Raw genomic sequence first — 25212 nt, forward strand, 5'->3', positions numbered from 1 at the left:
GGTTTGGCACAGAACCTGCAATTCGAGTCTATTAGCTTTAACTGGTGATACATACATGTGTATTACGCATATCGCATGCTAGTTATAACCAAGCTCATACTATGTGACTGTGTGTAAAAATAAAAGATGATGCTGCTACAGCCTTCAGTCTTTCCTTCTGCTTCAAGATCTTGCTAAATGTAGATTGTCTATATAATGTTTCTCTTTTCTGATTGCAAGTCAAAAGATAGTTGAATTTCTTAAAGGTGAATAGAAGATGTTTTATGAAATGCTAAGACAAAAACAGGCATATGCATAAGTTAACCTTCATCAGCCTATGAAAATTTAGTTCAATCACATGACCATATGAAGAAGCACACCTCTTCAAGTGGGTTGGATGGACGCAAATCTTCTTAATCACGTCTATAAAAGCCGCACGCAGCAAGCTGAGTGCTGTTCCAAGAACAGCCCCTCCCGCTAACTCCCCAACAACCACCATTTCTTCACCAAACTCAAAACCTAAGTTGATGTAAAACATAAGTCGATTCATGCTTTCCGCACGCATAAAGTAGAAGAAGACTAGTTAGAATGATGGACAGTTACCTGGAAATTTCCGAGAACAATCTGACCGGCCCTTAAACACAGAGCATTTCAGTCCTTGGGGTTCAGGACGTAGATGCTCCAGATCCTAAGGACCCGGTTGTGCCGTGAACCAATTGGGTGGTGCTTAACGTTCCGCCGCCCGGTGTGAAGGGTATGCCGATTGCCGAAGATGCCCTCGCCGGCCAAGCTCTATGCGAGAGTGACTATACTCGATAAATCCAATAAAAGTTGAATGCCCAAAAATTCAGAGATGAACGTGAAGATGTTCGATGCAAGAAGCTACGAAATTGACGGGGTTGATTGAGCTACTCTCTCCCATGTCTCCGGCAACTCTGAAGGTCTGGAGAATTCGGAAATAGGGAATGGAGCTCAGGTGACCAAAACCTAATTAGTACGGATTGGGCTTTTAGCGGGTTAGGCGGATTCAGTGATTGGCTAGGCGGTTAGCGCTTAGTGGGCCGAGGCGGGCTGGGGGTCCCACCCTTTAAACACGAATTTGGGCTTTGTAGAGGAAAGTAGCCCAGACCTTTTCTCGTCCAGTCATGACTCTTTCTTAATTTGGCTAGGCCACTATGTCAAGGTTTATTTATTATTTGAAGGGTTTATTTATCCTTTATTTTTTAGATTGAAATGTGGTACCAAACTTAGACCGAAAAGCCACAATTGTTGTCACCAAAGTAAAGGCCACAAGATTCATGCATGGTGAGGTATATACACGTCTTGTGACTCTCTGTCTCACTTATATGTAAGTTTGTTGGAAAACTTGGAATCGAAGGGAGAGTAGTAGTAGCTAGTCCTCCTTTTAGTTCTGAAGCCATGAGCACAAGTCCAGCAGTTGTTTCAGTTCTCAGGTTCATATTGCTTCTGGTGTTTGTTGGATGGCTCATCATTTGGATTGTGTTGCCTACCAAAACTTTCAGAGATTCCTGGAGACCCAACTTACAAGACCACCTCACCTCCACATATTTTGGAGATCAAGGTAAATAACTTGTATACTAATACTTCTTTTCCCTAATTAGTGTCTACAAGCTAATGAGTTGTATATACTAATTACAGGGGTGAATCTGGTGCTTTTCTCGTTCCCGGTGATTTTCATAGCAGCCTTGAGTTGTGTTCATCTCCATCTAATCCAGACGAGGAAATCAAACAAGGTTTCATACTCGACATACTACTCCACAAGCTTTGCTAGCTTCTGGAGACGACCGGCGAGTGTGAAAGCTCCACTGGGAATTGTGACTGCAATGGAGCTCGGTTTCGCAGTCATGTTTGTTGCACTCTTGGTGTGGTCTCTTACCAATTACATACACGTCGGCTTCGCCCACCTCCACAATATGCATATGAAACCTATTCCAGGCCTCAAAGAGTATGGTATTCAATATCGTTATCTCATATTTAAACGAATAATGCTAAGTGAACCATATGATTTGTATAGTTTTATACGTTTGCAGGTGGGAAGCAAAGCTTCGTAGTGTATCGTACCGACTTGGGTTAACGGGAAACATATGTCTGGCATTTCTGTTCTTCCCGGTAACTAGAGGCTCTTCGATTTTGGCTATGTTTGGGTTAACGTCGGAGTCGAGTATCAAGTACCATATTTGGCTTGGCCATCTCTCCATGGTTCTATTTGCTGCTCATTCCCTAGGCTACATCATCTTCTGGGGCATCACTCATCAAATGGCTCAGGTACGTACCTTGATGATTATCATTTGTTGGTTAACGATACATTATGATTGTGCTTAATTTGTTGCTATTGGTGAGAAAGAGAATCTTTTCTTTTTTTTTGCGTGGTTAGAATTGAAATGTCTGGCTTCAATTTCTGTGTAGCATTATCATGATTCACGTCTTTGTCCCTATTTGTCATCTTTTTCATGCTTTTCTTAGTGTCTGAAGGTGGTCACCTTGGATTCTTTAACTGAGTGGTTGAACTTGATTTGATCCCCAGCGATCTTTGTTAGCTAGCTATCTTCGATTATTCGATTATAACCTCAATGATTGGTACATATATATCATGTATGTGTGAACATAGGTTACATGTTTCAGCCGAAAACATCGACCCACTCGATCTATTATGTGTCAAATCGGTCGATGTTAGTTATCTATCTTTGTTTATAACCTCATTAATTGGTACATACATATTATGTATGTGTGAATTATGAACATAAGTTACATGCATCAGCCGAAATATCTACCGATTTGAGTCATTTGACGCATGATGTATCAAACTACAATATATTTTTTGCAGATTAGAAGTATGTATAGTGTTGATGAAAATTGCTATTTTCCCGATCAATATTGATGTCAAACTATATAAAGAATTAACTGAGTTATATCAATGGTGATGATGAAGCAGATGCTGGAATGGAGCAACAGTCATGTATCAAACGTAGCTGGGGAGATTGCAATTATATGTGCAATGGCAATGTGGGTGACTAGCATTCCTCGTGCTAGACAAAAAATGTTTGAACTATTTTTCTACACCCATCAGCTCTATGTTCTCTACATCGTCTTCTACATACTGCATGCCGGCGTTTCCTTCTTCTGTACGATCCTTCCCGGAATCTTTCTCTTCATCATTGATCGATACCTGAGATTTTTACAGTCTTATCAACGGGCTGAGTTAGTCTCTGCACGCATTTTACCTTGTGAGACCATTGAACTCAACTTCTCCAAGAGCCAAGGTGATTACTAATATTTAGGATTCAGTATGAGTTTTTTTTTATAAGATTTTTTACAATTCTAAAAGTCGGAATTTCATTATCAAGTTACGAGAAATAGCGTATTACTTATATTGCAAGAAATGAGAGGTAACAGAATTATATAATGCGTTTCATAATGTTATACATACGTTACGAAAACAAATATGTTTTTTTTTTTCCCGTTATATTGATAAAAATGTGACAAAAAGTCATTTTTAATTTTCCACAGGCCTGGATTATAATCCCACAAGCATCTTGTTTATCAATGTGCCTAGTGTATCCAAGATGCAATGGCACCCATTTACAGTGACTTCAAACTCTCACATGGAGGCAGATAAGCTAAGTGTTGTGATTAAGAGTCTAGGAAGCTGGTCTCAGAAACTTTACCAGCAACTTTCTTCTAACTCGGTGGATCATATTCAAGTCTCTGTTGAAGGACCTTATGGACCTACGTCATTGCATTTTCTAAGGTTATTGACAATCTAACAACATATATAACATCTTATATCTAAGTAGTTGTAGAATGTTATATTAAGTGCATCTGTTGATTAAACTACATTGGTCTTTTGTTGCCCTTCAGGCACAAGGCTCTGGTGATGATCAGTGGAGGCAGTGGAATCACTCCGATAATCTCCATAATCCGAGAAATCATTTTCCAAAGCACCAAACCAGACTCCCATGTTCCGCCTGTTCGGTTGATATGTGCCTTCAAGAACTCAGCTGATCTCGCCATGCTACAACTCTTGCTTCCAATTTCTGTCACACCTTTTAATTTTACCAAGCTGCAGTTACAAATTGAAGCTTATGTGACGAGGGAGACACAGCAGCAGCCTCCATCAGACCCCCACAAGCTTCTCCAAACCCTATGGTTCAAGCCAGACCCCTTGGACTCGCCCATTACTTTGGTTCTAGGACAAAACACTTGGCTATGGCTTGGTGCTATAATCTCATCCTCATTTTTCTTATTTCTCTTTGTTTTGGGCATTGTCAATCATTTCTATATATATCCAATTGACCACAACACTGGTGAACACTACCATGTCTCTTTCATTTGCCTGTGGTACATGTTTTTGGTCTGTGCCTCCATTTTCATAGTCTCTAGTGCAATCTTCATTTGGTGCAAGAAACAAAATGCCATTGAAGAAGGGAAGCGAAATCAGAATGCGAAATTATCAACACCAGCAACTGATATTGAACTTCAGAGTTCTCCCCATAATCATGAGTCCCTGATTGCTCAAGCTACGCAAGTGCAATATGGAACTAGGCCTGACCTGAAGAGTAAGTAATATAACTAATTATTACTAGCTGATTAACTACCCTTTGGAGAAGTGATTATATATGATCGTAACTTTCATCTGGATTATATTGCAGAAATTCTGTTGGAGACAAAAGGATCTGATATTGGAGTGTTGGTTTGTGGCCCAAGGAAGATGAGACATGAAGTTGCCACAGTTTGTTCATCCAGTTTGGCACATAATCTGCAGTTTGAGTCCATTAGCTTTAACTGGTGATGCATATATATACTAGCCATTAGTTTTCCTAGTTAATACCGAATAGTATGCATATAGCCAAAAAAAAAATACTCTGTATATTTGTATCATATAGCTCAAAAATTCTATAATGGCGCCTAATGTATTGGTGCTTTATGATTCTAGTTTTTAAATAAAAACTATATAGTTATACTATCAGATACAAAGTTGTTCATTGGAGCATATTCTAAAAATTACATTGTACACAAAGTGAGCTAATGCAAAATACAAAACTAGTAGTTAGTCCAGTTGCATACTTGGATAACCTTCCTACTCACTCATTCCATCCCTAAGAAGTAATTTGAAGATCTAATAATGCATAAAGCAAGAGATTAGATTCTTGAAACCAAAGGCATAGCTAAAGGCCAAACATGTAGCAATGAATCAGGAATACTGAATTGTTGCGTATACTATGAGAAATTGGAATTGACAATTGCATTGGAAGCAACACTGAGGCCAACAGGCCAAATATCGGTGACTTCTTGGTGCGTAATTTGGCTTCAGGATATTAATTTAAGAATGTGAAACACAAGCTTTTGACCAGACTTGTGATTCTTTCCCCTTGATTTATTTACCTTCCCAAAAGTTCAGGTATATTCCTGTTTTCAGAAGCAAAAGGTAAAACTGAGACTTGGCAATATGCAACCTATATAAAGACGACATGAAGGTAAAGCAGAAGTCCTATATTCCAGGAGTAGTACTCTTTCATTGTCACAGAACAGCGAAATGGATTCAGGTACAGTTGGAGTGAAAGAAAAAGAAACCACTTCAAGTTATGGAATGCAGACTATTATTGGATCAATGATGATGTTTCTTTTGATGGTAGTCTTTGTGGGTTACTCTATGATTTGGATCATGATGCCCACAAATACTTACTATCTGCACTGGCTGCCAGACATTCATGCAAAAACAGATTCCACATATTTTGGGCAGCAAGGTGACATTTCAATCTGAAAAACCAAATTCATCTGAAATCGACCAAAAATCTTAGTCTTAACATAATTTGTTTATGTCTATGAAGGTGCAGGCATACTTGTTTACACATTCCCAATCTTATTTATTGCAACTTTGGGGTGTTTATTGCTTCACATACAAAACAAAACTGCGGATAATAAGAACCAAAGGTACCCTCTTTCTCTCTCTTTGTATCATTGAGGTTTTCCGAAGAAAATTTTTGGATGTTCAGCTGTGTAAAACATGCTTGTGCTTTGGATTTGAACTAGTGGGGTGATGAAGTCATTATGGAAACGACCAGTGCTGGTGAAAGGCCCTCTTGGGATTGTTTCATGGATAGAGCTCTCCTTCCTAGCAATGTTCATTGCTCTACTTGTCTGGTCCATCTCTTCTTACTTGCATGGTATGTTTGCAACCATCAGCCTACAAGCTGCAGCAAAGCGAGAGCATGTGTAAGAATTGGATCTCTATATTAAAGTAATGCATGAAATTAACTCTATTTTAACCAGATTGTGGAAATATTGATGAATGAATTTGATGTGCAGGTGGCAAGCAAAGTTAGAAAGTACAGCACTAATGCTAGGCCTAGTTGGAAACATCTGTCTAGCCTTTCTCTTCTTCCCGGTGGCACGAGGGTCTTCGATTCTGCAGCTCGTTGGCCTTACATCAGAAGCAAGTATCAAGTATCATATCTGGCTCGGCCATCTAGTAATGACTATCTTCACAGCTCACGGTTTATGTTACATTATATTTTGGGCCTGCACAAGTCAAATTTCACAGGTAATTAGAGAGGAATCACGTTAACTTGGCAACTAAGTTGTCTGTGTTAATTTCTAAAATCTTGTACTGCCACTGTAGATGCTCAAATGGGAGAAGATTGGAATATCAAATGTGGCTGGAGAAGTGGCATTGCTGGCTGGATTAGCCATGTGGGCTACAAGCTTCCCTCGTATAAGGCGCAAGATCTTTGAGCTCTTTTTCTACACTCATCACCTCTACATTGTCTTCATTGTCTTCTTTGTGTTCCATGTGGGCTTCTCCTACGCTTGTATAATGCTCCCAGGCTTCTACCTCTTCATGATTGATCGGCTTCTGCGTTTCTTGCAATCCCAACAAAGAATTCGTATTGTTTCAGCCCGTGTCCTCCCTTGTGAGGCTGTTGAGTTGAGCTTCTCCAAGATCCCAGGTGAGAAGGAACAAATAATCAAATACATTAATATCTTTCCCAGTGAGTTCCAATATCATAGTTAACTTACTAAAAAATTCTTCTTCTTTTGGTTGAAATTGGTTATAGGACTGAGCTATTCTCCAACAAGCATGATGTTTCTAAATGTGCCTGCAATTTCCAAGCTACAATGGCACCCTTTTACTATTACTTCCAGCAGCAATATGGATCCTGATAACCTAAGTGTTGTCGTTAAAAGCGACGGAAGCTGGACTCGGAACTTGTACCAGAAGTTTGCATCATCAAGCACTTGTCCCATGGACCGCCTTGAGGTCTCGGTTGAAGGACCCTATGGACCTGCCTCAAATAACCTTCTAAGGTGCTTACTTACACTGCAAAGCTAGCAATCCCAACTATTTCTGATATCTCAAACACAAAACTCAACTATGAAAATGGTTTTGGTTTCAGGCACGATACGATAGTGATGGTGAGTGGAGGAAGCGGTATTACTCCAATGATATCCATAATCCGAGAGCTCCTATCTCAAGCCAATGACTCAGGAAAGAAGACTCCACAAGTTCTACTCATAACTGCCTTCAAAAAGTCACTAGACCTCACCATGTTAGACCTCATCCTCCCTCCTTCAGGCACAAACTTGGACATTTCCTGCTTGCAATTACAGATTGAAGCTTACGTGACAAGAGAGAACCAACCGGCAACACATAACCAAAAGCCTCTCCAAACAATATGGTTCAAACCAGACCCATTGGATTCACCAGTTTCTGCAGTATTAGGCCGGAACAGTTGGCTTTCGCTTGGTGTCATCATATCGATGTCCTTCATCATTTTTCTCGTGTTGATGGGAATCCTCACACGATATTACATATACCCCATTGACCATAACTCTAATCTGATATACTCTGCCTCATATAGATCTGCCTTAAACATGTTATTGCTATGTGTTTCCATAGCCACAACTGCAACTGCAGTTTTCCTATGGAACAAGAAACAAAATTCAAAGGAGACTGGACAGATTCAAAGCATAGACACACCTCCACAGATTACTACTTCACCAAGTGCTCGGTTTTACAATGCTGATAGAGAACTCGAAAGCGTTCCCCACCAATCCTTCGTTCAGTCCACAAAGGTGCACTATGGCACAAGACCGGATCTTCAAAGTAAGCTTTCTTCAAATCGTGCAAATGATTTGTATACTTTCATCTAGAAAGAAATGATTTCTGAAACCTGGGTGTTATCATTCTTTGCAGAGATATTATGGGACTGCGAAGGATCAAGCATCGGAGTTCTTGTTAGCGGACCAAGGAAAATGAGGCAAGAAGTGGCTGTAGTATGTTCATCACCGTCGGCACATAACCTACATTACCATTCCATGAGCTTCAGCTGGTAGAGGCTCAAAGACCCTACAACAGATTGATTACCAGTAGAAAAGAGAAATAGTTTGTAACTGCGCATTCTTAAGTAAATAGAGGTTGTCGGCAGATGTTAAAAGTGACAGTCAACAGTTCCATTAACCCTTTGATTGATTTTTCCCACTGAAGAAAGATCAAGGTCACGATAATTATCCACTAAAAGTCTAAAACCAAGAAAAATAATGGATTGAAAGGTATACCCAAAGCAACAGAGGAAAGGACTAAAAGATGGAATGGAGAAAAGCCTTCAAACTAAAACTTGGCATATTCTTTCACTAATCAACTAAATATCTAAGGTGAAAACAAATGCAGGATGATAACAAAGCAACATCAGGCCCTACCTAAAAAAAATCTTGCCTACGCCAATCAGAATGGTAAGAGCAGCTGCTTCCACAAGCAGTGACGAGCCGCCGGGAACAGTGATATCTGGACCTCTTTCACCGTAAAAAGAAAGGAAAAACAAAAATGGAAGAACTCCTATCTATCTTGGCAAAGAAATCTGAGCATAAACAGAACTGTTTCAGCGGACGCAAAGGTGAAGAAGATTTTCCTCTCAATTTATGCGCCTCACACTTTGAATGAGTTGAAAGCTGGAGTTAAATACTGTCATTATGGCTTAATTGCCCCTTCTGTTTTCTATCTGCTGCTGCTGCTGCTGCTCTGCGAGGTAAACATCTCGAGGCCGTCGATCGGCACTCCTATTATCAAAGTCATCAAAGTTCTGTGTCTTACAGTTCTGTGCATTGCGAGATGCAAACCGATCTTCTCCCTCATAACGGAACTGACGCACAACACCATCAGAATCATAACGCCTCACCCGATGAACAATTTCAAATCTTCCTTCAGGCTTCCTTCTATCTTCGTCACTGCCCTCGAATCTACATTCCCTACCACCATTGTTCAACTCCGAGAATCTTGGACGAACATTGGGTTCAAAATAATCATCTGAATCCACTCTCCTAGAACGCACTGAATCAAACCTTTGGCTCGGTTGGAATCTCCTTCCACCTCCTCTCCTGCCTCTGAAATTATGATCTCCAGCGCCATTGCGATCATCAAACCATCTTGAGTTGTGTTGTGGGGAAAACCGCCGTTTTGGCGGGGAAAAGAACCCTGCTTCATACTTTGGTCCGAAACTGTTCTTCTGAAAGGGCACTCTCCCCCTTTCCATTTTACCATCAAATCTATAATCAGGAGACCTACTACCACGATGTCTTGAAGCTTCATTCCGTTCCCATGCGAGAGGAGAACGACTTCTGCCCCTAGACTGGAACTTAGGTCTACCATAATAAGGTCCTCTGCCGGGGGGAGATGCACTTGGTTCTCTCCTGGTCATACGACGTGGCCCATTATAAGAACTGTCGTTCAGCTCATCAGGGAAAGGTCTGTGGTAATCCCTGAGACCTCGACCAACTCCTTGTGGATATCTTCGTAACCTTCTCCTATCAGGACTTATATCCCTCATAGGTATCATCCCCCTATGTGTATCTGGGGATCTCCTTCTGAATGTGGGCTGATAAGAACGATTTGAATTGTAACTCATCGCTTGCCTGCGAACACGATTGTGAACTCCAACAACCTCTGCTGCTTCTGAAAACGTATCATCTGGATCCATTGCATATTCTTCACTCTCAATACCACTTCTAGGTCTAGGACGCCCAGAGCCAAAGGAACCACGATAAGGTGGTGATCCACGGCGTCTGGAATCCAAATAACTCTTAGAAGGATTAACCAAACGAACACCTCCCAAACTCTTACCAAGCATACGTGATTCGGATCTTTCCTTTCCCATGGAATAATCAGAACCAACCTCCTCAGAGCGAGTGGAGAATTCAAAGGTGTCATACCTACATCAACAACAAGTTACGGTAACTATGATATCTATATCAAATGGCAAATAAGAGACCAGCAACTAAAGTAAAATAAAAGTTTACTGTTTCCTTATTAAAAAACAAAACAAAAAACAAGCAAACACAAAACAAAAGGAGAGAAGAGAGAACAAAACGTTTACCTCCTTGCGCAAGTTCCCATCCTATTCAAGGTATCAGATGTCATTGATCCATCCACTTTGGCAGGATCTTTGCCATCGAGACCATCATAGCAATCACCAGTATGTTTCCTTATTGTGCAGCCCTCAGTTGCTTCTGCAATTCTGTTTGAAGAAGCTTCAGAATCACCAGGCAATTGTTCAGATCCAGAAGTTCTCGTCTTTGAACCCACTGAAGATTGTCTCAAAGCATTTCCAGAAGTGCAATGTTCAACTTTTCCACACACGTTATCAGAACCGAGACTAAATCCTCGCACAACCTGTACGTTCATATTAATGTTACTAGATTCTATCCCACAAAATTCAGTTTCTCTGCATTCGACTTTTCCTGATGCAGAGCCATCAGCAGCATCAGTGTCACATGTATCAGAACCATAATCAACACGTTCAACTTCATCAAACTCATTCTCCTCCCAATAAGGTACATCTGATTCCCTCAACTCCCCGTCTTCATATTGAGAATCATATCCGACCTCCTGTTCCACAGGGGGGTTGGTGGCAACCATTTGATCCTTATCAAATACGTGAGAGTTGACACCAGAAGAATCTACTGTAGTGACTTCAATTCCTGCAGTACCATCACCATAGTGGCATTGCTCATGATGGGAGGGACCGGCCACAGCTCCTGGATCCTTTGTGGCACTCATGGAAGATTTAGCCATTAGTCCTAAAGATCCAGTATTTTGTAGAGAACTAACAGTATGAGTCTGAGAAGCATCTTCGACCTGATCCTTTGCAATTAAAGTCACCAAAGAGAGGCCTTCACCAACAGATGCACCTGATGCAGGCTTAATCACATCTTCTGTTTTGCCTACAGGTTTGACCTCTAGACAACTCTTCTGTAAGTGACAGCTCTCAACAGCTGCCGACTCTTCAGGAGATTTTGGATCACGGAAGCTGGATGTTGCACCAGAGCCCTTACCATCATCATCTACAACAGTGCTGCCCATCTCACATGAAACTCCCTCCACAACAGGCACACAAGTCAAAACAGGGTTTTCGACCTGGATCTTTCCTGAACAGATAGTTTCACCCGCTTGTGCACCAGAACTGGCAGGTGGTGATCCATTCTTTTCAACAGGCACGGAAGTGGTGCCTGCAATATTATGAGAGCGAGCACAGGAATGATCAACACATGCATCCATGCAGACATCCAGACTGGAATTCTTTGTAACCACACCTGCATCTTTTGAAGACCCTAGAGCATTATCAGCCAGACTAGATTTACCATAACTTATTTCCGAGTCAGGTGATGTTTTCATTCCCTGTTTCATATCTTCAACCGCAGGCAGCAGTTTGGGATTCTTAGCTTCTGTGGATCCCTTTGCCTCAACATCTTGTGAAACTGGCAGCTTCTCTGTCTGTCTATCAATAGAGATGCTGTCTACAGCATTTGCTTGAGGATCAACTATCACCGAGGGCTCCTCCCAAGCATCCATACAAACATTTAGATCCCAGTGCAACCTAACATCCTTTGAAGACTCTAGTGCGCGGTCATCACCATCAGCATCACCATCACCAGAATTAGTTTTAACCAGGCTATCCTCAAGAGAGGAGTTCCCTATTTTATCTTCATGTACTACATCTTTAGGGGAATAATGTATCGTCTCCAAAGATGCATCTCTTCCTTCTGACATCTCTGAATCAGTTATCATTGGCGTTGATGACAACAATGCAGCTGATTTCTCCAGGGGCCTCGCAGAGGTTGATGCATTTGTCCCCTCCCGTGATAAAACTTCACCTATGTCATCATGTATGCTATTGTTACAGGCAGCAGCAGCTAATATCTCAATACCAGAGAAGTCTTCTCCATAACAAGGCTTTTCATTTGCCGGCTCAGTTAAACTCTCATGAAGAGTACCAGCACTACGAGTAAAACTAGTCACTGAGGAAGTACCACTCTTGGATGCATGCTTTTTGGCGATTGATTTAGAACATGACTTCACACCTAGTTGCTTGTTTTCAGGTAACTGAGAAGATAAGCGAGGGGGTGGTGAAGGAGAACGGACCATAAATCGTCTTTTCTTAATCGGTACATGCTCAATTTTGTCACTGAACCGTCTTCCAAGTACAGCCACACCAAGCTGAAAAAAGACAATTGTATCAGTGCCATGGATGAAGTAAGACATGCAATATGGATATGTATATTTAATAATTGGCACCGACAAGTAAACAATGAACAAGTGTACTCACCTTCTCTGATTCAGAAACAGTCGTTTCAGAAGAGCTTCTAGTAATCTTATTTGCCGGCTCCGCACCCAATTTCAGTCCTTTATCAACTGCTTTCCTTCGCCTTGGTGCACTTCTGTAACCCTTGGAAACCTTCCAACTCAAATCTGGACTAATAGAATTTGTAAGTTCTACACGTACTGTATTCATGCTTTGGGAAACAGATCTAATCCCATCCACTGTTTGCCTGCCACCAGCGGTTTTGCAAGATGCTGTTCTTGCTTGCTTCCTATTCCGCGCCAGATTGATGGGTACACCCCCAGTGCAAGCACCAAGATGAGTCTATAAATCAGAAGGAAAATCGTTAGCGCTACTCTAAAGGCATTCAAATACTGGGATAGATATGACAATCTATTTCATATGTAGCACTACCATCAGTAAACCAGAGAAATAAATGCTTACTTTGATTGGGTTCTAAACTTATTCCTTTCTTCAAACTCTCCAAAGAGCAAAACGTCAACGTCACCTGAAAGATGCAAAGAGAAAACGATCAGCATCTAAGCAATAGCATAGGAAAGAAGGTCATTATTCACAGAAAACTTATAACAGAGGCATTCATAATCTACAACATAGTCATCAAGCCCAAAAGCTGATAACAAACTGCCAGCATAAGCCTCCACAGGCCATTACCTTAAGGCAGATCGTGTTAAATCAGTTTTTCGAGGACTCCAAAACCTCCCTCGGTTCCGAATTGGTTCACGGAAACAACAAAGACTTCTTCTAACATAAACAGAGGCGGTTCATTCAAAGAAGAAGGGTTTGAGTCTACTATGCCCAAACCCAGGGGAAGGATTTTTAATTTAACACAACTCCCACACACTACTTTGCGAAGCGCTCGGCTCAGCAGCAGTGTTCTTATGTTTCGAAAAAGGCTTAAGCAAGAGAAATTCAACGCGGTGCTCCGAAACCTTGCACAGTAGAGATTCAAAGTCTTCGATAAGCTATGAAACTTCTTCGATTTCGATCCAGATATATAAGCACATATAACATGAATCACTATGCACATAATCCATAGATCCAACCATGAGAAAATCAAAATTTTAGTTTTTCAAATCTCGATTTTAGTAGCCACAAGCCTCCAGAAGAAGAAGAAGAACGATCATTTGGATCATGTAAAATCTAATAGCCCTAGAATCACAATCACAATCTCAACTAAGCTCCTCTTCAAATCCACTGCCGCCGCCTTTAAACCTTCTTCAAGATCTAAACCAGTACTAACTTCAGAGCTCCATAAATCTCCGATCCATAGAGATCCAGAGCCGGCGAGAAGCATGATGAGTTTTCTTCAACGACGACGATGATGATAATATATAAATTGTTTTTTAACCACAAAAAAAGCGCAGGCAAATTTATCAAAAGCTTTAGGGTTTCAAATACCTGTAGTCTTTCAATCACTCATCAAATCGCCGCCACCGTCAATGCGAATCGAATCCGATCAAGATTTCAAAAACCTCAAAAACCTTCAACAGCAGAGAGAAGAAGCCAAATACGAATCTGAATCGCTCCTCTTCTTCTTCTTCTTAATCAGAGAAGACGAATATCAGTTGCCGATCGTTAAATACGTGCCGTAGATTTCCGATCCCGGAGAACAAATCGTCGCCGTAGATTCACTTCACCCCTTTCAATCTTCTTCTTCTTCTTCGCCTAGCTCTTCTTCTGTGCTGTTTGGATTAGAGAGCATAGAGAGGACTCTCACACCACGTATTTATGGGGCCTCTTGTGCCGATAATGCCCTCCCTTGTTAAGATTATTACCGAAAGACCCCGTAATAATACCAAAACAGTCACGAAAAAATTAAATTATAATAGACACGAAACATCGAAGCCCATAGTCAAATGACAAATAGTGAGCAATCTCTCAGGAATGCAAGGCAATTTTGACTTTTTGGCCTTTTTCATAAATCATACTATTTGGAGAAAATTATTTCGAAATAGCTTTTGGATTTTGGCCCAAAACATATAGAGTGATCCTTATAAGATTAGTGAATTACCATTGTCGCTCAAATTTTATGATGATCGGTGATCCTTATATGGGAGCTCAATCACGGCAATGAAGTTATAAGTTTCATTTTAGGTGCGTTACAATATATGGAAGTAAGATTACATTATCGACGTATACTATCAACGATTACCATTTTTATTTTGATATTTGAATCAAAAGCAAGAGCGCGAACAAGTTGAGAAGCTCTAACGGTCACAATTTTGAACGTAATTGAATAACGTACTTAAGAACAAAATGAGTTAACACGAGTTGTGTAATCATATCGATAAAGTAATTAGGTGACGAGATATGCATACCATTTTTACAGTTGCATAATGAATAAGTTCTTATCACCAATGGAATTACGTCCATAGATTGAATTTTACACATAGAAGGTAAGAAATTGAAATGATTTCTTTACAATATTTCTCATATTAAACCAGATTTATTTTCTTAAAGATTTGTAAGCCTTTTTGGTAAATACACTCACGATTAATTACTATATAATACTAGATTTTTTTCTTTTCATGAATTATTACAACTCTAGCTACATAATTCCCCAAATTGCTCGATCCACTTGAAGAATTCTAATTTACTATTGAATTTTTCAACTCCCGGATCCCTTCCTAAAGAAAAAAAAACAGAGAGAAAAAAATTTCCTACTCTCCTAGTCTCCAACGCATTACTTTTATTCCACGGGAAGAACCCACCCACCACAAGCAATGGACCCACCAGAGCCATAAAGTCAAATGATTCTCTTTCGCCATAGCACGTACACCGTCTGATCTCACATCCAACGGTTACTCTCACCTTACAGTCAACAGTTCGCAGAATCTGCTGGCGCGTGGGAGCCACGGATCGCTTTCGGCGTAAGCAACAGTTAGCAACTAGTCCTCCTCCTCCTCAGCTTTCTGATTTTTCTCTTCTGCCCTCGAAATTTAAAGTTTTGTTTTGAGGGCCTCAGATTTTGCAGTGAGACCCAAGTAAGGGGTATGTTGCTGTTATAATATGTTGTAACTTGTAGGAGATCGTGAGGCTACAAGTGGAGCGGACGTCATAGAATTGTTCTATGAGACATGTGGTTCAAACCTTAGTTGCGGAAAACGTTATATGAGGATGGATCATATCTAAATTGCTCCCGGTTTCGAAGTGATAAATCATTCTATCACGATTTTAATACCAATTTCAGACGCTATGGCATACATGGCCGCATGCCAAAAGAAGAGAAAATGTGATGGTCTGCTCTCATTGCTATCTTGTCCCAATTGAAACCCTATGTGGGCCTGCAACGGCTCATCCAACCGATTATGTAAAGAGATAGATAGAGAGAGAAATTCAAGTCTACTTTTTGGGCTTTAAAAAGAGAGAGTTGTACTTGGTGAGCTAGTGGGTCTAGGGAGATGGAGTGTGACAGTGTGTATCCTAAATAATTCAGGGCCCAACCTTTTTCCATCTGATGCCCGTATTCCACGATATTGATGGCAGATGTGTTCTGAGTGGTTAGCATGGCTTGTCCTTTTGGGAGGATTGTTGGTGCCTTGGTGGCCTTTAATGGCCTGCAAATTCTACTTTGGTTTATATTTCTGTTCATGTTACCCTCTCTTAATCTTAGCCTACTGATCCATTGAGTAAAACATTGATAACTAGATAGGTCATTGCTAATTTGAGTAGTCCATTTTTGCTTGTGCTATATTCCAAATTTCTATTTTCTTTTGCATAGCTATGCCATGACTTGTTATGTCCAATTTACTTTGCGCCTATTTGGTGTCAGCTTGATGGCCAATCCTCTTATTGGGTCAAATGAGACTCGGGCTTTATTACATTTTTCTCGGGGTAAACTCTAATATATCTCGGGGTGTAGATTTTATGTCCCCGATTTCTTTCCATCTAAAATATTCATGTACAGGACGATGTTAGTGATCATCCTCCATGGGTATTGAATTTTGATGACGCTAGTTGTTGTTCTAGTGACATCGACATTACTCTTCAACCTCACTTTTGGGTGACAAAGCTCTGAAATTTCTGCCCATCAAGTCCAACCCTTCTCATCATTTACTCTCATATTTATTTAGGGCAATACATCATAAATCCGTAATTATTTTTCTTGCATTACCTCATTTACTATGGTAATTAATATGAAATCAGAATGTGGCATGGAATTGCTACCATAGCAGATAGCACTCCCTTGGAATATCATAAATATCATTTACTTTTTATGGCTTACGTGAGTTGAATGTAAAAATATTTATGACGCACCAGCATTAACTGTTTACTGTCTGCCATGACTGAATCCCAATATGACTCCATCGTGTTGAAAGGTAAATACGAACACATGCCATAGTGTCTACCATGCACCACTTAAATGCAGTTTATGATTGTTTACCTTATTTACACACGACATTGCATAATTTATCCACTCGTGTCTCCTTCTATAACCATGTCTCCAATGATGGGCATCTTTGGCCTACTACACAAAAGATTTCTGCCTAACAGGTAAAAACGAGCAATGGCCTTAGAGAAAATGTTACAAAAAGATTACTTGATCGGCTGAAATTCGTTACGATACTAACAAAATCGATTAAATAATGATATTGACAAATGCTTGTTAAAATTCATTACGGTAATAATCAAACCGTTTAATCAGTCAATCGTCTATATCGCATTAAAATCAAGATTAATGTTAAATGATAGTATACAGCATAGAGAAACTTAACCTACAAACATCATGTTGTGTTTATGTTTCGTGTTAAAACTCACATAAACCCAAACATCATGTTGTGTTTCCGTTTTGTGTTAAAACTCACATAAACCCAATTCTTCTGCATCAAACAAGCACAAGGCTAACAAATTGGTTTAACTATGAAATTAACAGATTACTTATACGATATCGGCCAATCACTTTTATCGCATCAAAATCAAGATTAACACTAAACGGATTATATACCGCAAAGAGACTAAACCTACATGTTATCACTTCGTGACGTGTTAAAACCCACAAAAAAACCCGATTCTCCTGCATCAAACAGGCCAAGGGAAATTTATGTAAACGGAATTCCCAAAAGAAGAAGAATGCCCCACTTCTATATATATATATTTGAAGTACCATTCATTATAACATTGCCACATAAAGTAGAAGAATAAGACAGCATGACATTAGTGTACACCCCAAATTCCATAAATTTCCAAGCGATTTATACTATTATCAACAAACACGAGACATTACAAAGCAGCAATTCTCTTCAGCATTGCTCTAAGCATTAGTGCCCCATGAGAAGATGGGTCACATCCACATAGCTAACTTACGCTACAAAAATAAATACAACAAGAAGAAGAAAAAAAGCCGAAAAAGGAAATTAGTGGATGGCCCTCCATAGTTGGTACCAAACGCAACGTTTCACACGCCCGAAGAAACGAAAAATAATAAATGCGATGCAAACAGGCACAGGAATTTTCTAGGAATCCAAACACTCATTTTTATTGTTGCGTTTGGTACAGAATTAGCTTCCTTTTTTTCCTTCCCTTTTTCCATTTTCTCAGGAAAGCAAAGCTTCGACAATTAAAAAGAGATATTTATAACAATTAATAATATTCGTGAGAAAATGAAAAAGAAAAAGAAAATAGGGGGTGGTGAGCGAGTGAAGTTAACGCCAAGCTGATGCCACGGTGAGAGTGCGGCTTATCCAACCGAAACAAACGGCGCCGTTCTGTTCTTTAACGGTGAACCCGGGGTTGACACATTTGCCGGAACTAAGTCGCTTTAGCGACTCGGTCACGCTTTGGCTCATTGCCCTCAACTCGAACCCCGCCATTCCCATCCGGGCCCGCCACTTCCCAAACACTTCACATCTTTCAACGCGGTCCCTCCCTTCGCAAGCGACGGAGTTCGCGAGCTTGCGACTCAGCGCCTCCTCCGCCTTGGCTCGGTCCGGGTGGTCCTTCGCCACCGCCTCGATCGACTCCAATAGCGCTCCGTAATACGCGCAACACTCGTTCACGCGCGCCATGAACGGCGCGGTGTTGGTGTTCAGCTCCTGCTCCACCAGCGTCACCACGCGCGGCGCGAGTCCCTTCACGCGCCGCAGGAGCTCATCCCTTGGGTTGTCCGTGGAGACGCTCTCGTCCGGCATGCTGTACAGCTTGAACGCGAAGTTCACGGCGATCGGCTCGTCCGGCTCGCAGCCGAGCGACTCCCGGTTCAGCTCGCTGAGCTTGTGACCCACCACGTTGAATTCCAACCCCACGCGCAGCTCCTTCGCCACTTGATTCAGATTCTCACGGACTGTTCTCAGCCTCTCCTCGCCTCCGCCGTTATCAGCCACGGTGGTGATCTTCACCGCCGAGGGCTTCCCATTCTGGCGCCTGGAGAGCGCCTGCAGGAGGTGCATGTACTGGCCGCCCTGCCCAATGTCGAAGTCAATCACATGGACCTTATTGGTCGTCGACTGGTCCGCTAATGTAGCTTCCAGAATCGCCAGGTTAGCTGCCATGAATCCAAGTCCGTAACACGGCAAGAGCTCGTAGAGGAACTGAGTCGACCCGGCGTGTTCCTGAGTGAAAAGCGCCTTCACCGGCGGCGGATTATCCGCCGGGTTTACCCGGGACTTCAACGCCGAAGCCATGAACTCAAGCAGCCTCTGCTCCGAATTCGGTATCGGACTTGTGACCTGTGTCAGGCGCGTGAGGATCTCAGCCGCGGCCTCGGATTTCCCTTCTGAAATGGCCGATGCGGCCTCCATCAGTGACTGCTTTGAACACGTCAGCGTCGCCGGAGACGCCACCGAGGAGGATGACGACGACGACGAAGTGGGCGAAGGAGACACCGGCTTCTGGGTCTTCGGATTCGGACCGAACAGATTCTGTATCGTCTCGGACCACTCGCTGTTGGTTTTAGTGATAACCGAAACGCCGTCGCCGGCTTCCTCCTCTTCGTCGTTATCATCGAGGAGCTGCTTCTCCAATTCCTGTAGCCTGTGGTCAATCATCTTCTTCTCAGAATCGACTGATGAAACCGGAGCCGATACCGAAACAACCGGGTTAATCATCTTCTTCTCGGACTCCATAGAAACCGAAACCCGGTTCTGAACACTACTCTGATTCTGAAAAGACCGAATACAGTTGTTGTTGCTGCGGTAGGGCAAGGAGGACGCCTGAAAAGTCGGGCTACTAATCGGCTGAGGCCGGAGCTGTTGAAGAAGCGGGGCAAAACCGGATCGCTGTGATAACATAGACGACGTCGTAGAAGAACTCGAATTGTCCGAACCTGTATAAGACGAGGCTAATGAGAAATCAATCGGAGACAGAGGCGAGATTGGAGAGGAGTGCTGGAAAGATTGCTGGAAATTGGCCGCGGTTCTCGGCTTGAGCGACCGCAGATACATATTTTGCTGGTTAGTCAGATTCTGCTGGTAGGGATTCTGCTGATGGAACTGAAACTCGGCAAGAGTCCTTTTTCCGATGAGCCCGGCTGTACTGTTGTGTGGATTTTGTGTTTGGCGAGTACCGATCTGAGAAACGGTCGAGTCCATGAAAAGCCCTGGGAGCTGGGATCGGTGGTGGTACTGAGGCTGAGAAGGGTGGTTGTTCATGGTGTTCCCGATCGATCTAGCTCCTCCTCCGGTGTAAAACTCCGGCAGACCCCCGGCTCCTCCTCCGGAATTGAACCCTGATTGCATTTTGAGATTGTCAGAAGATGAAAAGGGGGAGAGGAGGGCTCAAAAGAGGTGATGGGTCTTGAGGTAACGCATGGGATTTGGAAGAGAGACGGTTTCGTCTTTGAAATTGAAGGGAATTCAATTTGGGGTTTTAAATGTGAAAAAAATAAATGGAAATATATAAACTGAGGGCAGATTCCAACCAGAGAGAGAGGAGCTCTTCAGCTTTGCTCTCTGGTTTTCGGTTTTTTTTAGGTGTGTTGGCCCCTCTTTATATTTTTAAACCCCAGAAAAAACCTCCCTGCTTACGCGCGTCTACATAGACCGTCGCATTTCAAACGTCTGATCAAGTCGTTATCTATGATTATGACGATCAGACGGTCACTAATCCACGTAGGCTACGCTTTATGCACACAGAAAAGCACCCGCATTCAATTTCAGACGTAAAGATCGTCACCGTTTTTCTCCTAAGCGCGTGGAGACACGCACCAATGAGAGACATAACGTGTGGACACGCGGGTTTAGGGGAAAGGGAGCGGGTTGTTTTCTCTCCGCTTGAGTGAAGGAGATGATCTTTATTCGGCTGTGATCATCTGACAGGACAGTTACGAACTATTCCAAAAGGCCGAGGACACGAGCCCGGAAAATGCAATCCAGAGCACAACGAAAGGGACGCCTCGTCCACGTGTGACGAATGGGGGTGCGCTGTGAGGGGAGGGTGAGTGACAGCCCCGTCAGGTTTGATATTTCGCTCCGCTGGGTCGCGGATTCGAAATTCTAGTAGCTGGTTTGTCTTTCACAGACGATTCCCGGTTGACTATTGATAGATTTACTGACACGAGCCGGTTGCAGAGGTGGGGTTTACGTATGGATAGAGAGAATGACGAACCCTAGAATATTTGGCTCCGACATATTACCAAATTTAACGAAAAATTAAAGATGCATTCATTTTCTGGTTTATTGCTCAGAAAATACATGCCAGTTGTAAAACTATTAATAAATTCAAACGAGATTAAATGTGAACTCCTACGTTAAGCAAATTTTACATTGTGATGTAGCTCTGCTTTTCTTTATTCTATTTCTCATGTTGTGTGTTTTGATTTGGCCTAGTCAAGTTGTTCTTCGTTGTAGCTTTGTTTATACTCATCTTTATATAGTTCATGTTGGTTCATTTTACGCTCTTGTAACAACTCAGGAATTGGAAAATGATAACTCTAGTGATGTTGCTTTAAAGATATTGGTTTCCTAATCTATGAGTATTAAGTGTCCATTGTTGTTTTGTCGTATATAAACTTTCGATATTTTAGATAACAAATAAAATCATTTGTTTTTACCGGCATGAAATTTCAAACGCATTATAGTACCTTCTTTCTTTTATAGGTTTTTAACCACATTAATTATTTACTATATTTTTTGATGCAATATGGTATGTAACATGCATGCATACTAGCATTATCGGGTTCTTGATTTATTTTTTTGAATGAAAAGAGGTAAGACGATTTTATTCAATAAGCACAAGTCATATTACACAGTGACCCGCCCTTGTAAGACCGTCATAAAAAGACACCGCTAAAACGTAATACAACTCACCTATTGAGTGAAGCTCACGGGGTGAGTAAATTAATAAAATACTGACAATAAACTTTTTCGCAGCATCCATCAGAATACTCGCTGATAACCTTCGATCAATAATCCTGGCAGTTCCTAGCAGGTATTGATCCCAAGAAAAAAATTGGTACCGAACTAAAAATAGTCCTGGGTCCCAAATTTTTATCATGAAACCACCTGAATCCCAAATCTGAATCAAGAACGTTAGAGGCCCAAATGATGTTGATCTAGGTCTGACATTGAGACTCAGGCCCAATTCCACATAAAGAACTTGAGCCCAACTCGCACTAGGTCGACACCAAGCAAAAACTGACCCGCCGCCGTTATACCAAACAATGTTCTTTCGCCAAGTTCTCGACTGCCGCATCACACCAGGATTTTGTTGTCCCTGCGCTGATCTGCACCGTCGCACACCCACACGGTTGACAACAACAAGAGAAATTCTTCCCTATAGCTTTAAGGAATCCGGCGAGGAGGCCAACTTCTCTTTCCACCAAGAGGAATAACGCCACCGAAGAGAATCTGAAACCATCTTTCGAAACCCCGCATCCACATATTGGATCACCACCGGAAGAGATGAAGCAATTTCCAAGTCTGGCACCCAAGATCCCAAATCCGAATTGGATCTGCCGACGAGAAGATTCGCCAACCACCGACACCATTGAAGGCAGGAGCGTCAATGATGCGATGTCAAGAAGAGAGGATGAGAGTGCGACCACCCGAATGGTGCTCTGAAAGGATATACGAACCCGAGGGATTCGACAGACTAGAACCATGAGCGGAAGCAACACAACCCAAGAAATTTGGACAGGAGCAAACTAGGTTTAGCAGCCGCCAAGGTGAGAGAAAGAGAGCCTTCATTCTTCCGCCTCTCTCTCTGGCTCTCTAGGTTTTAGCTATAACACATGAATAATTTGGGTTCTTGATTTATTAGTTGGTGTTCTATGATCAACTTCTAACTCTGTTAGTTTTCATATAAATTGTTTTTCCACTGTGACACGGTATGCATGTAACATGCATGTTGCATCATGCTACACGTGAAAGTTACATCACAAATACATAGAGAATGTGATTTGTGTTGTGCTTCAGTTGTGTTTTCTACGGCTTCTAACTCGAAATCTAGCTACCTTCCCTTTATATATAGAAGTATTATTCATAACGCTACCCAACCGCACTCCAATTTCTTTAACATGAAGATTGCCATTTTTGTTTAACTCGATGCTTTCCTTCTCAAGTCTCAACTGCCATTTTTGCACTTAAATTGTTATTTGGAAATGGCATAGTGTTTATAGAGATGGAAGGGAATTTTTCTACTGATTTATTGTGTAACTGACAAAAGTGGTGTTGAGTGGATAGACATAGTACACGGGGGAAGAGACACTCACCATAATATTAATTTTGTTGTACCCAACCTTTAGGTTTTTTAGGTGCATCCATTTAAAGATGAGTGGTTGTAGTTGAAATAGTTAGGTTTTCACTTCTTATAGTAAAATCCCACCACATATATATGCATGAAAATAACTTGAAATGAGTATAGTATGAAGATCATTAGTTTCATTTCAAATTTTGAGAATCATAAGTTATTGAACATAGATTCAAATAAATATATGATCGATGATGTTGATAGGCTAGCTAGTCCCGTTAGTTAGTCGTCTAGACTAGGGAGACAACTTGATGTCTATTAATTATTTTCGACTATGATATACACAACTTTTGTTGGACGTATTGGAGAGTAATAGATTACATATAAAAAAAATAACAAATAAAATATAATTCATAAGTGGGTGGATAATTCCTAATTGTACTGATATATTTTATGATTAAAACTCAACACCTTAAAGACTGTTTAACAATTTTTATCAATAAGTTGTATCATTTATAATTTTAAATTTATGGATCGATATAATTTTTTATTATTTGGATTAATAAAGTTACACTTTTCTTATATACACCTTTCGTATCCCTAATTTCATAGCATATGGTTTTTATTAGCTCACCAAATGACCTCACATAGGATGCTGTAAAATGAGGGTATTATATGGGTGGCTAAAGCCTCTCCTGTCGTACCCCCACTCAAAAGAAAGCAGAACAACATCAACATGCTGATCATAAAGGAATCCATTAGTTTTAATATGAACACACCCTTGTTTATTTCGCTTAAATACTAAGCTATTACAATACATATTTGGAGCATCTTTGATCATAATGAAAAAAAATCACACATTTCGTCCTGAATTAAACTATATATTTTTTTTGATTCTCGTTTCGGTTGGTTATGTTTGTCTGAATTATTTCTTAGCAAACACCAACTCGAAGGATAAAGTCTTAGAACGAAAGTATTTGACCACTAATACGATCCCAGTCCCATTTCCACCTTTCTCAACCCCCGCAAACGAAAGCGCACCAGCCAATTACATCATATTACTGAAATTACGTAATTGATTCCCTCACGAACTTGGAAAAGGTAAACATATGAGGTCAACCATGTTTTCAACAATTAGATTTCCATAATCTTAATAAAATAAGATCATGGATCTTAATCTTATCTCAGTGATTAACTATCGGATCTTAATCTCATCTCACTCGATACAATTATTTTTCTCTTCTAAAAGAAAGCTGTCTTTTCACAACTTTTGTAATGGGAGATTTGAACTTACAGATGTCGTGGATGTAGAATTGATTCCATGAAAAGATCTGAAAAACCCTACGATGCAACTCATGTAAGGACTTGGCGTTTTGAGGGGGAGTTTAAGTGAAACGTATCTTTATTGAGCATATGTTGATAGAAGACCCTCTAGACTTATAGCGGCATATGTTGATAGAAAGATTTTTTTATGAGATGACATTTCTTAGGTTATATAAACTTATAGCTAACTAATATGTCACGACTTATTACAACTAATGTACATTCAAATCAAATTGTTTGCTAAAAAACTATACGATGCAACTCATGCAAGGACTTTACGTTTTGAGGGGGAGTTTGAGTGAAGCGTATCTTTATTGGGCATATGTTGATAGAAGACCGTTTATAGACGTATAGTGGCATATGTTGATAGAAATATCTTTCTATGAGATGACACTTTTCAGGTTATATAAACTTATAGCTAACTAATATGTCACGGTTCATTGACAACTAATGTACATTCAAATCAAATTGTTTGCTTGAATATATTAAAGCGGTAGAAGATTGTTTAAGTATTGTTACCGTGTTTTAACCTGTAGTATCATGAATCTCTTATTCATTCACGTGTCGACGACTAAAAAGTATTGTGCCCAAACATATGACGGTATCATGAACTTCACGCAACATAACTCATATGATGTAAAAATTACCATAACAA

At 40.9% G+C, this 25212-nt stretch overlaps 3 protein-coding genes and 1 non-coding gene across 4 annotated transcripts; 1 reads left to right on the forward strand and 3 right to left on the reverse strand.

The window, feature by feature from the left end:
* Positions 1-169: 169 nt before the first annotated feature.
* LOC101309680 lies at positions 170-961 on the reverse strand. Its single transcript, XR_185312.1, has 2 exons — positions 583-961; positions 170-498 (listed from the first exon to the last, which is right to left on the reverse strand). It is a non-coding gene; the product is annotated as an uncharacterized LOC101309680 (transcript).
* A 437-nt stretch (positions 962-1398) lies between these two features.
* On the forward strand, positions 1399-8334 carry LOC101307550. Its single transcript, XM_004309138.1, has 15 exons — positions 1399-1561; positions 1639-1945; positions 2031-2265; positions 2933-3260; positions 3508-3748; positions 3859-4556; positions 4650-4785; positions 5500-5744; positions 5829-5952; positions 6031-6213; positions 6307-6541; positions 6620-6947; positions 7056-7305; positions 7395-8104; positions 8195-8334. Exons 1-15 carry the CDS (start codon positions 1399-1401, stop codon positions 8332-8334), a joined length of 4323 nt encoding a protein of 1440 aa, XP_004309186.1.
* Positions 8335-8437: 103 nt separating this feature from the next.
* LOC101307846 lies at positions 8438-12782 on the reverse strand. The gene is made up of 3 exons (XM_004309139.1): positions 12597-12782; positions 10368-12487; positions 8438-10203 (listed from the first exon to the last, which is right to left on the reverse strand). Exons 1-3 carry the CDS (start codon positions 12780-12782, stop codon positions 8973-8975), a joined length of 3537 nt encoding a protein of 1178 aa, XP_004309187.1. The 3' UTR covers positions 8438-8972.
* Positions 12783-18050: 5268 nt separating this feature from the next.
* Positions 18051-20284, reverse strand: LOC101310065 (scarecrow-like protein 8-like). Its single transcript, XM_004308011.1, has 2 exons — positions 19749-20284; positions 18051-19697 (listed from the first exon to the last, which is right to left on the reverse strand). The coding sequence occupies exons 1-2, from the start codon at positions 20282-20284 to the stop codon at positions 18254-18256; spliced, it is 1980 nt and encodes a 659-aa protein (XP_004308059.1). The 3' UTR covers positions 18051-18253.
* Between the last annotated feature and the right edge of the window lie 4928 nt (positions 20285-25212).

The sequence above is a fragment of the Fragaria vesca genome, linkage group LG7, assembly GCF_000184155.1.
Source record: "Fragaria vesca subsp. vesca linkage group LG7, FraVesHawaii_1.0, whole genome shotgun sequence".
Taxonomy (NCBI): Eukaryota; Viridiplantae; Streptophyta; class Magnoliopsida; order Rosales; family Rosaceae; genus Fragaria; species Fragaria vesca.